The sequence below is a fragment of the Canis lupus genome, chromosome 27 (genome assembly GCF_003254725.2).
Source record: "Canis lupus dingo isolate Sandy chromosome 27, ASM325472v2, whole genome shotgun sequence".
In the NCBI taxonomy this organism is placed as follows: domain Eukaryota; kingdom Metazoa; phylum Chordata; class Mammalia; order Carnivora; family Canidae; genus Canis; species Canis lupus.
In genome coordinates this window covers 6,727,327-6,741,083 of record NC_064269.1, presented here as the reverse complement: position 1 = coordinate 6,741,083, position 13,757 = coordinate 6,727,327, and the positions used below count along the sequence as shown (strand labels likewise).

The 13,757-nt window shown below is 42.6% G+C and overlaps 1 protein-coding gene across 6 annotated transcripts in view; it reads right to left on the bottom strand.

Moving 5' to 3' along the window:
• Positions 1 to 655: 655 nt before the first annotated feature.
• Positions 656 to 13,757, bottom strand: part of SENP1 (SUMO specific peptidase 1) — a 55,520-nt gene continuing 42,418 nt past the window's right edge. For all 6 annotated transcript variants that reach the window (XM_035707230.2, XM_049102364.1, XM_049102365.1 and 3 more), the window contains 5 exons: positions 9,835 to 10,038; positions 8,687 to 8,766; positions 7,650 to 7,734; positions 7,100 to 7,195; positions 656 to 6,180 (listed from right to left, as the gene is read on the bottom strand). In XM_035707230.2, the coding sequence (XP_035563123.1) occupies positions 6,118 to 6,180; positions 7,100 to 7,195; positions 7,650 to 7,734; positions 8,687 to 8,766; positions 9,835 to 10,038 (528 nt within the window). In that variant the 3' untranslated portion in view covers positions 656 to 6,117. The remainder of the gene's footprint in view (positions 6,181 to 7,099; positions 7,196 to 7,649; positions 7,735 to 8,686; positions 8,767 to 9,834; positions 10,039 to 13,757) is intronic.

The following is a 13,757-nucleotide window of genomic DNA, read 5'->3' as shown; positions in this document are numbered from 1 at the left end:
TAGATTTGTCAGACCAACACCAAGGAGGCCCCTGTGGCCAAAGACCAATGAGCCTGGGCTGAGGGGTAGGGGAAGCTGTTGTTTGGAGGTGGTGGGCCCACAGTGCAGGGCCCCTGTAGGCCATCGCAGGCATCCATCACTGCCCAGTGATAGGCTGATGGGAAATGGGGCACAGGTACGCAAGGAAGCAAAACAGTTTTCCTGGAGTTCAGAAGTGTCTGAAACACAAATTCCTTGAAGAGCAGAACAAGCCTCCCCACCTTCCCCCCACTGGGCCCTTTGTAACCCTCTGTAATGCAAGATGACACCAGGGCCCCTGGAGCCCCTGGGGACAGACACTGACTGACTCACAATCCAGTCCAGGTCCCACTTTGAAGGAGTCTTCTCCCTGTTTGGTGACAGACATTGCAGATCCACGCAATCGTCAGCTATCCCTAACCACATACAGGAATGAGAAAATAAGAATGACTTGAAGACTTCCCTTTCGCTCCAATCATTTTCAAAGGGTTGAAAAATCTTTTTTTTTTTTTTTTTTTTTTTTTTAGGGTTGAAAAATCTTAACCGTGCCTAGAAAACTATTAGAACTCAAGAATGTCCTGGAGGCTACAAGGGACTCTTCTCACACAGATAAAATCATTTCACCAACACAGTGGAAGATTTTCCAGAAGCTGGTGCTTTCTTATGTTTTATTCTCTGGAGTAGGAGCTTTACAGGTAGAGAGGTTAGATTGTGAGGAGGAAGGGGTGCAGGAGAGGGGCAAGGAGACAAGGGATGTTGTTAGCAGAGTGGGTTGGAAGTCCTGACTTGTGTGTTTGGCTCAGGAGGGCCCTCTGGCCAGCTCCACAGACAGGCCTGGTTTTAAAAAGTGCCAGGGAGCCATGGATTTGCATGTTATTTGCGTTCCAGGCTTCAATTCCAGGTATGTGGAATGAAATGAATGAATGAACAGTATTCAGACTCTTGGTTAAGGGGTGGACTCAGGAATCCAGACCACACTGAGGATCCAATCACTGGTCCCATTTGGATCAGGAGACACAGACACAGAGACAGAATAAACAGTCAAAGAGACAGAGAGACAGTCTTAGAGAGACAAACACCACCAGGTCCCTTTTTACCAGGGAGTTTCCAGTCAGCGCAAAAAAGCAAAATCCACAGAATTTATTTTAAATAAATCAACTTTTAAGAATTAGGGAGAGTCACGCACAGGTGGATAAATGCAGTATCATCCCTGACTTAGCTCCACCTCTGTCCCTCCATCATCCACATCCAGCTTCCGACTGGACCAGGTGCCTAGGAGTTGGCCTTCTGGATAAGGTCCGTTGCTTGGTGTCTGCATCACCTCCAAATTAGTTAGACTCTAAGGTCCTTGAGGACAAGTGACTTTTATTTCCTTGGTCAAACCATCTTTTCACTCTACCCTCCAGGGCCCTCAAATCCAGGGCTTAAACACATGCTTATTAGACACCCATTGTAAAGGGTTCGTTCCCCAGAGTATCTGAGGAGGCAAATGACCTCCAGGAACTTAGCTCTGGCTAATAAACAAGACACAGGCAGCACATAAAGTGGTCCCATTTAAAGCACAAGGCAGAAAGGGACTCACAGTCTCAATCTACAAGGGATGTACAACAACACTGGAAATAAAAAAGATGGAGAAGACTAGAAAGATGTGTGGTTAGAAAAAAAATACTATGATTAGGTCCTTGGGACGGAGACCAAGATCCCGGGAAGGCATGCTAAACTGCCAAGGAAAAGGTGTAAGGGCAGGCTGAGGCATTAGGTTTGGGGCCACAAACCAGGTGCAGTGGCTCACTGCAGGCTGCCATAAGCAGTCCTCCTTCCCCAACCTTCAAAATGCGGTCTTTCTCAATCAATGTTTAATGCAGTCACCCTACTCCTCCCTGGTTGGCCTGAGAAGCAGTTTGAACTCCTGGCTTGAAGAAAAAGCGCCAAATCACTAACCTGCCTTCTGGCAACAGCCCTCAGTCCATTCCTGATGTGAAAGACAGATTACAAATAGTATGATGTGGAGTTATAACATTTTCTGATTCTAAGGGCTACAGCTGTCCAAATAAGAGATTTTAAGATAATATGATCAGGGAAGGCTTCAGGGAGATGGGATTTGGGTGTGTGTGCTCTGTAGGTACTTGTGAAAGGGACACAGGAGTAAACTGAATGAGGAGTGCTCAGCAGACTGAAGACTCGGGGCTCCTTTACATCACTTTCCCACACTTTTTCTTCAGGACACTGATGTTCTGTGGAATAGAAGGATAATTTCCAGGAGTAAGCAGTTGATAGCTACCTGTCAGCTGAAAATGGAGAAGTCAACAGCTATGATCTGTCTCATTAGAGTAAGACTCTGACTGGGCTTTAATTGTAAGACCAAGCCATATTAACACTGGCCTTAAACTTGAACTTTGAATCCCTACCTTGACTGAATTCTATTCCATGCAGAACTATAGCCCTCAACATTTCAGAATCTTGGGCTCTGACAAGACCCTAGATCTGGTCCAACCACTCAGAATTATCCCTGCCCTATCCCTGACAGCCCAGAGAGGCAGCCTGCACTAATATTATCTCAAGGTTTACCCTCTGGCTCTGTCTCCTAGTTTCTCTTTTCTATCTCACAAGGGATTCATGTGTAAGGTCTCCCTTACCTTTATGATAGGTAAGTGACCCCACATACCCTTATTGTCCCTCCTCACCTCCAAAGCCAGGAGTGATAGTCATGGACTCTTACAAGAGGTCAGGATTCAGCACAGGTGATGTAAGGCTCTGGGATCTAAGGAGAGATGCTGGGCTGAGCCCTACATTTTAGAAAAAATTTGAAGCAATGGGTAGGTCCCCCTGGGCAGGGAAATATGGTAACTTTCCCAGGAGTTCAGCTTGTAGCCTGTCTGAGTCATCGACAGGGCCTGAGCATCCATATTCCACCTCACCCTGGCCCATCCAGGTGGAGCAAGGTAGAAGACAAAGTCCAAGGGTCAATCGTCTGTCTCTCTTACTCTGGCAAGATCTATCTGAGAGCTGGAGGGATGGCACAGGACCAGAGGCTGAAACATTAAAAAAACGGGGGCTCTCAAGTGAATCCTCTCCCTCTTCTTAAGCCTTTTATAAGCCATGTAAAACCAGGTGGTGATAGACAGACTATGGGATGGGGTTGCTGGCAGTGCTTTTTCAGAACACCTGTTTCTGCTACAGGACACTAAAACTTGGGGCTAACATTGCAGTGGGTAGAAAATGCTGGCACAATTATAAGAGCTAAAGAAGAGCTGAAACCACAGGAAGTATGAAGCACCTCATATATAGAGAGAGGAGTCACTTCACACAATGCCTCCATGAGGGAGAGAGGGAGGTGAAAGTACTCTTACATCCAACCCCAAACACCCAGGAGCAACAGTCGGTGCCCAGCAACAAATGGGACAGAACTAACCTCCATGCCTTGAACCATGTATTTTCAAATGTTCTGATTTTCTCTACAGGGTCCAGGAGTGATTGGTGGGGCTGTGGTTCCTGTTGAAGGCTCTGTATCTAGATAGAGTTAATTATCCCTCAAGTGTTCCTTTTTAAAGGGAGGTAGGTGATTATGAGCACTGAACACAGGGAAGGAGGAAAGACAGGAGAAAAGGAAAGCAATAGGCTTTAGTTTAAAGCAGTTAAACTAAAATATTCATAGCATGCCCTTGGCACTGGAATGCAGGAACCTCCTTATCCCCTCCCCAGTCATCAAAGCCCACCCTTAAATGAAGGAGAAACTAAGTTTCCAGATGCTAGTCCTGATTTTGTTGGCTAGTCCTCTGGAAAAATGGCCCACTAGAGAAGTCTATATTTGGTTCCCACTGAGCCACCCTGGGCCACAACCTTTGTCTCAGCTTGGTCCACCCATGTAGAGTGGTCTCAGGATCCTAACTTCACCTTGTACAAAAATGCATTGGTCAGAAAGGGGGTCCACGTTCAGACAGGCTCAACAATTCCTTATATATTTTTCAAAGTGCTTTTGTTGCATGTTTCATTTTCTGTTATACATGGCAATAAATATTTGTTGCTTTGGTCTATACAAAAAGTCTGTGAGGAAGGTAAGACAGATGTTGTTATCTAAATGGACAAACAATAAATACAGACAACTATCTTGTTCTGAGTCCCCCAGACAATAGCAAGAGCATCTGAAAAACTCAGGTCTTTTGATTCCTAGTCCAAATCTATGCCATACTGCCACCTTTCAAATTGTCACTGAAATACATTAAGTACCAAGAATCTGTGTGCAGGAGTTCTACAATGAGCCTGCACACTGTAGTTTTCTAAAAGAGAATGTGAAAAGGTCTCAGCAACTCATAAATAGAAAGCTATTTATTTCCTATAGAAAAACACAAGAAAGGAAGGGAGGAGGGGAGGAAGGAAGGGGGGGAAGGGAGGAACGGAGGAAGGAAGGAAGGAAGGAAGGAAGGAAGGAAGGAAGGAAGGAAGGAAGGAAGGAAATGAACAAACGAATGAAAGAAAGGTGGTCTTCCCCAAAAAAGGCAGGCAGTTATGAAAAAGGTAGGACATCTGGTTGCTGGAGTGGAAACAGTAACATTCAGTTAACAATGGAATATTTAAAAAAAATAGTTTTCTTTTCAAATTGTAACCTGTGGTAAAACATAGAAAAATGTACTAAACAAGCTTGGTATAAAACAGAGTAAAATTTTCAAATAAGCCCAGAGAGAAAGCACAATGTTGGAAAGGATGGGGTACAAGGGAAGAAGAGAAAATATTTCATACAAAACTACCTATTACAATACAGAAAAAAGTATAAAACGTTCCTATTTTGGAACTTAAGTACAAAATGACACTGGCATTGGATCGTTTCACTATCTAGCCTGAGGAGCGCTCAGAGGGTGGGGGAGATGCTAGAAAGAACAAAAGGAATAGCAGTTTTTTAGTCTCAAGTTGATCAGTCCAAATTCCACCCGTTTTCCAGTTGAAAATCTTGCCTCCCTCTGTAACCTCTACCCCTAAGCCAAAGTTCATCCAGGCCTCAAAATATTGTTAGGAAGTCCACAAACACCCTACACATAGGGGCTGGGATCTGTGCGTGCTAGAGCTAAATTTGGAAAATGGATATAAATCTAAGGCTAAAGTGGTAAACACATTCAGCCTTTTAAAAAAACACATATCCCTGTGATTGAGATATATATATATATATACACACACACATATACATATGTGTGTGTGTGTGTGTGTGTATATATACATATATAAAATTCTCTGTGGTTAGAAACATATTTAAACTAGCCACAGACCAAACTAGACCTGCATTCATCCAATGCTGGAATTTTATGCTAAAGACTGAGGTCCTTCTTCTTGGTCAGAAGTAGGCGGCAGTAAAAGTGGTGCCTTTGTTGCTCCACTAAACCGCTCCCTGGGTGGTTCTTCTCCATATCATGTGTTGTGAGCACATGCAAACCCCTGCTTTAAGGAAAGGACTGCCTGGGACTTTGGGGTCCACCTAGGGCGCATGTGTTGTGCCTCAGGATAGGAGGAAGCTACAGATGATAAAACAGCCTTGTACAGAAGCAGATGGATTTCACAAAGAGGCATATAAATAGGGAAGTCCTAGAGGGACTTATGCATGTGGCCCAAAGTCCAAGTTTACAGTCACTTTCCTGACAACACATCTTGAAAATCCTCCGTGTATGTATGTGTGCGTGTATATGCTGGTGGTTTTCATCCCTACTTTTTTGCCCATGCCCTTTCCTACCTCTTAGTAAGGCCTAACAACAAGAGTTTATATGAAACCAGGAATCTGTCCAAGCTTCTCTCGGCCCCCAAATTAGGGACTGAGCGAGGCTGGAGCCCTTTGAAAACAAGATGGCAGAACTGAAGAAGTGAAAAGCAGTCTTTCTCTTCAGCTTAGGGATGTCCCTCACCCCTTTCACAGCACCAAAGTTTCTTTGCAAAAATAGTATCTGAGATACAAAAGGAAAGGCAGATGTGCTTGTGAATGCATCTCGCCAGGGCCTGGTCCAGGATCAAGGGCTTTACAAGAACAGAGGGGTGGGAGCAGCTGTTTCCAAGGTCTCTGGCTGTAGACAACAAAGAGCTGGTCCCCCACAAGGTCAATGTTGGGTAACTGAGACATCTTCACAAAAGCTTTCGGTGGAGAATCTCCCAGACCATCCGCTTCCGGAAGTATGGCATGTGTTGCTGTAGGGACACAGAGATACCCTTAATTGTTTCATTGCTTTCATCTAGACCCAAAACTCCTTTCCTTTTCAAGGTTTTCAATTAAAATAGCTTCAGTTGCATTTCTGGTCTTTCAAATTGCTCAATTCTTGATTACATGTAATTTTTTTCTATCGCTATCTATCTCTACTATAGTCTTACAAATTTTACTGGACACCACCAGGAGTCCCCAGGCTATACCCAAATGTCTCCAAGAATTTTGAGAATGGTATCTATCAAGTCCTCTAATGTTGAACTTTTAAGCTACGAGATCTAAGGCCTGAAAATCAAAAGCTTACATTTTAGGGGAAGAGTTATAGGAACTGCAAGAGTTAGCTCCACCCTAGGGCTATGGTGGAAAAGTTTGGTAAAACTATTAATTTAAAGTGAAGGATATAAGCCATAATCTCTAGTCTCAATCCACTTTGGTCTCTGAAGTACCACATGGACAGAAATAAACAATCACAAACTAAGAGAAGATTGATCAGCTGCATCAAGCGAGGGGCAGGGGAGGAGGGCAGCATGACCAATTACACTAGGAATTCAAGTGGTGGCCTGTTCCAAAACCTAACATGCTAACCAAATGAAGAGAAAATGAAGAAAACTTGCTCTAGTCCCAGTTCAGTTTCTTACAGGATCTGAGGTAGGTGGGGGAGAAAGAGGCAGTTAAAGAAGGCTCTGCTAATGACCAGGATTCCTTGACTACAGCAAGTGATGTAAGGGAACCCAGCATGTGGCCTATCACTACCCGTCTTTTTCTTATGATGTGGTCTGCACAGTAACCGTCAAGTTATGAGCCATAGGCAGAGTTCCCTAGGCAGAGCAGTTGCAGGAAAAAATATCTACCAGGCAGCCTGGAGGCAGGGTGGTCACAGGGCTCCATCCTGAAGGCTCGGCTCACCTGTGTGAAGTTGATCGGTCTGTCTTTGGTAATGCAGTCAGCATATTTGCAAGCAAACATGCCACAGTCACTTCCATTCATCTGCTGTGGAATTTCCTGAAAGATTGAAAACAACAAAAAGGTGACATCTTTCCAAGCTTCTTTCCTTATTAGGTTATAAATAAGAACCAAAGGATATAAATATTACAGGTTTCCCTGAATTTTGAAGAGGTGACTCTAAGTCCTTCACCCAGAACAATGGAGGCTCAGAGAAAAAAAATGAGCATCTCAGTCAGGTCTTCCTATTAATATTAATCTTCACATCAGGCACACGGGAGACTATCTTAGACTTCCATGACACCTACAGATGTAAAGACAAGCCCCTGCCACAAGGGCCAATCAGCAAACATTTTCCACAAAGAGCTTACTCTATCTTCCCCAAGGAACCAAACAACCAAGCCAAAGTCAGGCTAGACACTAAGATAGAAGGTCTCTGGGAATTCAGCAATAAAACCCTTTCCTTTTCAAATACCCTAATATCAAGATTTCTACCTGATGAGAGGAGATGTACCTGGCTTTTCTTGCTGAAGAGCTGCCAGCCATTGGTGTCAAACTCTTTCCTTTTCTTGTCAATGCTTTCTTGCTTCAGGTATTGCCTAAAGGTATTGGGAGAGTAGGAGATGAGCTATGGAAACACTGATGACAGTTGCCACTCTAAGAATGGGGTTAACAATCTCTTAGGAAGGGTTTTTGTCTATACTTCTGAGGAAAACAGTACCTAATGTTGGACAGAGAGTCTCTGGACTGCTAAGCCACCCCTGAAGCTCCCATAATTCATGCCCACCCTGTCAACCCAAGAGAAACAGGACCTCTGCCTCTGACACCCAGATTCCTTCTACATATTGTTCCTCCTAAGGAATGAGTTTTGATTCTTTTCCTTGGTTTATATGGTCCTTTAGAACTCAGTCTCATGGAAGAAGGTTTCCCTACCAATATCAAGGCAGTTATTCACTATTTATAGTCTTGACTCTCCTGTGTGAAAATTCAATCCAAATTACAATTTGATGAGTGCATACCTCATACAGAGCACTCTTCTTAAGTGCAAACTGTTCACCATTCTGGAACCTACCTCCTCCTGGCCACCAGAGTGGTACAGTGGTACAGTGAGGAATAGGCATTTTGGAAAGAGAAACAGATGGGGTATAAAGAGATTTGCATTCTGGTTCCCAGTTGAGCCACTAACTAGTAGGACCTGAGCATATCAAAGTCACCTCTGTGGGTCTTGGTTTCTTCATCTGAAAAATTAGGAGGTTGGATTAGATAATTTCTAATTAGTTACTATATCTATAGGTATATACTGACTCATTCATTATTTTTAGTGCCCTGGGACAATAGTTGTGCCCATGAGGGTATTTTTTTTTTGGTATTATTATATTATTATTAAATTTTACTTACTTACACATAATATATCCATTCTTACTCAATATGAAGATTTCCTTTATTAATCTTAATTATTCCACGAAAGGCGTCAAAGAAATGACTTCAACAGCTGGAAAAATACAACATACACCCAACACCAAACTCTTTTGTTCTCAACTCCCTACTTACAGGAGGATCCTGCAAGCTTCATTGTTTATCCCACCCATAGAGTCATAATAGGTAATATTCTTCTTTCGGAAGTCCACAACCTGGGAATAAAAATATTTGTGTATTCATAAAATAAGAAAAATAGTTTCTCAGCTTATGCTTCCCTGGAATTTGAAACTTTCTGCCAGATTTCCTACAGCACCATGACAAGTTTGATTGATACTTTGCACTATACCATGCTTAAACTGCAGAGGAAAGAACAAGGGGACTATTTACATAGCACTATGTAAATAGTAATGAGTGGCCTCATTAACGGCCCTGAAATCTTTTTTTCTAGTATTTAGGTTCTCCATCTGCCATGTGGACAACAGTGAAGACACACACGCTCTTTAGAGACTATAAGATGAATGAGATCATTGCCACAGGGTTTCAGAAAGATGATAAAATATTCAGGGTTTTGTTTCTTTCTGTGGAAGTTTTCTCTTTGGCTTTATGCTTTTCTTTTTTAGGTTTTATTTATTTATTTGAGATAGAGAGGGAGGGAGAGAGGAAGGGAGCTGGGAGCATGAGCAGGGGGAGGGGCAAAGGGAACAGCAGACTCCCTGCTCAGCAGGGAGTCGATCAAGGCTTGATCCCAGGACCCTGAGATCATGACCTGAGCCAAAGGCACATGTTTAACTGACAAGCCACCCAGGCACTCTGGCTTTATGCTTTTCAAATATAATTCAAAATAGACTGTGAGATAACTTTTATATTTTTATTAACATATTAAATGAATGTATGTATGTTCTCAAAGAGTCATAAAAATATTAAATTACCAAATATGCAAGGCAAATCATAATTAGGCAGAAAATAAGTCACAGAATCTGAGTTGGCAGTATCACTAAGAAGTCACTTTTTCTCCCCATGCCTTTCCTTGAGACTGTTTAGACTTACAACTCCCTTTTAAATATTTCCAGAAAAGGAAATTCCACAACTTTCTTCAAAGTCTAAGTATCTCCCACTCTTGACAGGAAGTTCACTGATCTATCCAATTTTTAGCCAACGTTTTACTATTCTTTCTCACAATCACCCAGTGAAAATGTCAAATTACAAACTCACTCCTCTCTATATTCTATTAATTACGTAGATTTCTTTTAAATTTGATTGAAAGTAAGAGAGGTACTCACAGCAAGACACCAGTGCACTCCCAGGTGAATGGGCACCAAAAGAATGTCAACAGAAAATACATCCACTTTCTTTGTCCAACGTTTCACTGCCTGATAACCGGCCGTTTTTAACTTAGTGAAGAAAAAGGTATTAAATGCATGCACACTTGGCAATCCCTTCTCTTTACTTCGCTCCATCAACATATTCATGTAGAAATTGATGATCTGTGGGAAGAAATTAAATGTATTAAAATAGATACTCAGTCCCTAAAATAGTTGTGTTGTGTGAAGGAAAAGCAGTTGCTGTGTTGCAGAGCATATGTTATTGTTTCGTAATCAATTGAGACTTCAACACCCCAAAGCCTCATGTCCCTGCATCAAATTCTGGAAGGTTGAGGGGCTTATAAACAGTGAAAACAGAAAAACTGATATAGAGATGTAGATGTACAGATCTACAGATATCTTATGGGGTTGAGGATCCATATGGGGCATGCTGGTCAGATCTGTAGAAGACTGAGGATTAGATCCAAAAATGAGAAGGAGGAGGAAGGAATGCTAGAAGAAAACACTTAAGAGAAAAGGAAAGGAAGGAACCAAGCAGTTGATGAGACACATGAGAGGTACTTTAATCTACTGGGAATGGGTGAGCAACTTAAATAAATCCTGAGCTCAGTTTAGTGTAATACAGCAAAGACCAATAGTTCAATCCTTTGTGTGAGTCACCTGGTTTTGCACAGACAGAAAACTGTTCCATGACTAAAGACTGCCTTTTCAGCCTAATAAGTTGGCTTGTAGAGGCGAACGGCTCTGGTTTCAAGTAGAATTGAGTGACAGGATAAACCATCCACTATACTGAAAAAAACACCTCTCAACTGACAGTAGCTCAACATTGTCATCTTTACAGAGGCAGACATGGATGTTGTATAAAAACCTACATTACATGAGACATGAAAATCCAGTCACTAACATGAAGAGTCAAGTTTTCCTCCAGAATCTATATGGTTTGCTTCCTCATTTTTGTTGATTCCATATATGTCACCAATATCAAGTATGACTGTAAGAGATCTGAATGCTTGATATGGAAGATAAAAGATTCTTTCTATTAACAAAACAATTTATTCTCTAATAGTGACTATGTCGACTACAGCCCCTTTAGGTCCAGGACTCCCTGGTACTAAAGCCTGAAAGTTACTGTGCCGGAAGTTACTGCATACCTACTTTATGTGGCCAGCTGAGGCCAGGCCAGTGTCTGTCAACTGCAAGGAATGAATGGGCTAACTGATCCACAGCTTGGAAATATGACTAAGAAAACAGGCACATTTTTCAGAATGCTTTTTGGGGAATGGGAAAACGCCCCTGTCCTTTGACAAATATTTACACACTAGGATGCCAGAGCAGTGAGCTACTGCCCAACAGTAGGCAACTACATACTGGGTAGGCAGCAGGGAACACTGCCAGGAACACACCGAAACATGGTCTAGACTAGAGAAAGGGCCTATAGATGAAGATGCCGAGGCAGTCGCAGGGAAACCACACTGCCATGAAGCAGAGCTCTGAGGGTGGGGGGGGGGGGGGGGGGGAGGAGGGGAAGACTAGGACTGAAGAAAGACACTGTTCTGCCTTCATCTCTGAAGACTGAGCAACAGGCCCAACCCTCTGGACTTGGGTCATGGCTGATCCTCTGCCTAGTGTGATGCCCAACAGATACCTGGAGCTCAGTTATTTTAAATAATGATCATGAATCAAAACCTAATTAGGATCACAGATTTCTCAAACTGAGGTTTTCAATCTAATTCTGTCCCCAAGGACAATGGTGCCAAAAGACAATTCTAGGCTTGTGATAGGCAGCCAGGAATGTAGAAGACCTGCCCAACAAAGCAGAGATTTCTAGGCAATAAAACTACATTCTCTAGTGAGGGAAAACCAGCAAGAAGGAATTGATTCCTCTGGTATTCTACTCATCCCACAATATTAGTCATGTTATGAGGCTAAGCCCTTCAATCCAAGGGGCGAGGTGAAGAGGTAGATGACCCATCAGTCACTGTAAGCCAAACCTTCCATGGGGTAAACAAGTCATATACTGTAAAAAGCAATACGGACTCCAGCAGAATGTGCAAAGAATCAGGCAAAAAGATAAGGACAATCTAACACATGAAAGCCGTGGAAATGTATCTCCTTTAGGTGCCCATCAGAAGGGTATCACCTTTGGGATCATTAACCTGAAGTAAAAAAGAATGACATAAATGAGTATCATGCTATCCATAATTTTCCTTTTTTTTTTTTTTTTTTTTTTTTTTAGGAGGAAAGAGTTCCAGAAGCCAATGAAGTTAAATTTACACAGCCAGGTTGTTTGGTTTCCTTTTTTTTTTTTTTTTTTTTTTGTTGTTGTTGTTGTTTGGTTTCTTATTCTTACATTTTTATTTTGAGAGCATGGATTATAAAGCTAAAGACCAACCCAGCTTAAGTAGTAAGAGACCTAATGATTAGGATACACATTGTCTATTTTCTTTGAGAATCCCTCTTCCATGGCTTTAGTTCTACCTCCAACCAAGGTTTCTCCACTGCAAGGGAAATGGCCTCCTCCAAAGTCAGTTTGTTAGTCAGCTTTAAGGAGTGATCTGGGCTCTTTTTCATTTCCCTCGTATCCCAGTAGGAGAGAGCTTGGTGGCCTCAATGTTCTCCTCATCAGCTGATGTATAATCTGACATCTGAGGCAGAACTGAGATCCCAGTTTCCTCAGTTTTGCAGCTATTACTCTGTCCAAATGAGGAAAATTGCCATAGTTTGGCCAAGACACAGTTCTACCAAAAAAACAAGCTAGTAGTTAGAGAACAAAAAGAATCCTACATGTCAACTCACAGAGGAGGGCTGAAGATGAAGGAAAAAGAAATGAGAGAAGGGATCACAGTGCGTAAGATCAAAGAGAAGCAGTGATAGAGCATTTGCTTATATTTTGTGAAGACAAGGGTCCCTTTCCCCACCACAGGGAGAGCCTTTCTGCATGTAAGACTCTCTTAGTTCCCAAGAGATCTCAAATTCCCCTTCAAATAGGGGGCTAAGGGCAGCCCTGGTGGCTCAGCAGTTTGGTGCTGCCTTCGGCTCAGGGTGTGATCCTGGAGACCCGGGATCAAGTCCCACGTCAGGCTCCCTGCATGGAACCTGCTTCTCCCTCTGCCTGTGTCTCTGCCTCTCTTTCTCTCTGTGTGCCTCTCATGAATAAATAAAAAAATATTTAAAAAACAAACAAACAAACAAACAAAAACAAATAGGGGGCTAAAAGTGGTCAATCAGCCCTGTGCTACTGTTTGTCTTGCCAATATACCAGCATCTGGGGACAACTGCCAGTGTTGGTCTACCTGTCCCTCTTTTGGGGACCCACACTTGTCTGTTTGCTTGCTGTAGCTCCAGTGCCTCAGGATCTGCCCTTCCTGCTGCCTTCACAGCCTTGGCCATGAGCGCCTGCTTGTCTATGCAGTGCTTTTTGGGGGATAGGACTGTTGTTTATAGTGTCTTGTTCCTTTGTGATTTTATTTGAAGAGCTGCCAGGCTGAAGTTGGAAAAGCTTCTCTTTAAAAGAAAAGCCTACAATGTTTTTAAACTAAAGACTCAATCCTTTTCCTGTATGTTACCACAATGACATAAATGACCATTGCTATTTGTATCTTCCTTCTCACCCAGTAGACCTGCCAAACTATTGTTTTCTCACCCATTTAGAAGGAAAACATCTCACTAACAGTAAAATCTTAACTTTTAACCCTTTCCAACTTTACACTCTGAACCTTTTCTTTTTTTTTTTTAAGGTTTATTTTATATGAGAGAGAGTGTGCGCACAAGTCCCACTTGGGGGAAGCGCAGAGGGAAAGAATCTTCCACAGACTCCCTGCTGAGCATAGAACCTGACACCAATGGAACTCAGGACCCTGAGATCTGGACCTGAGCCGAAA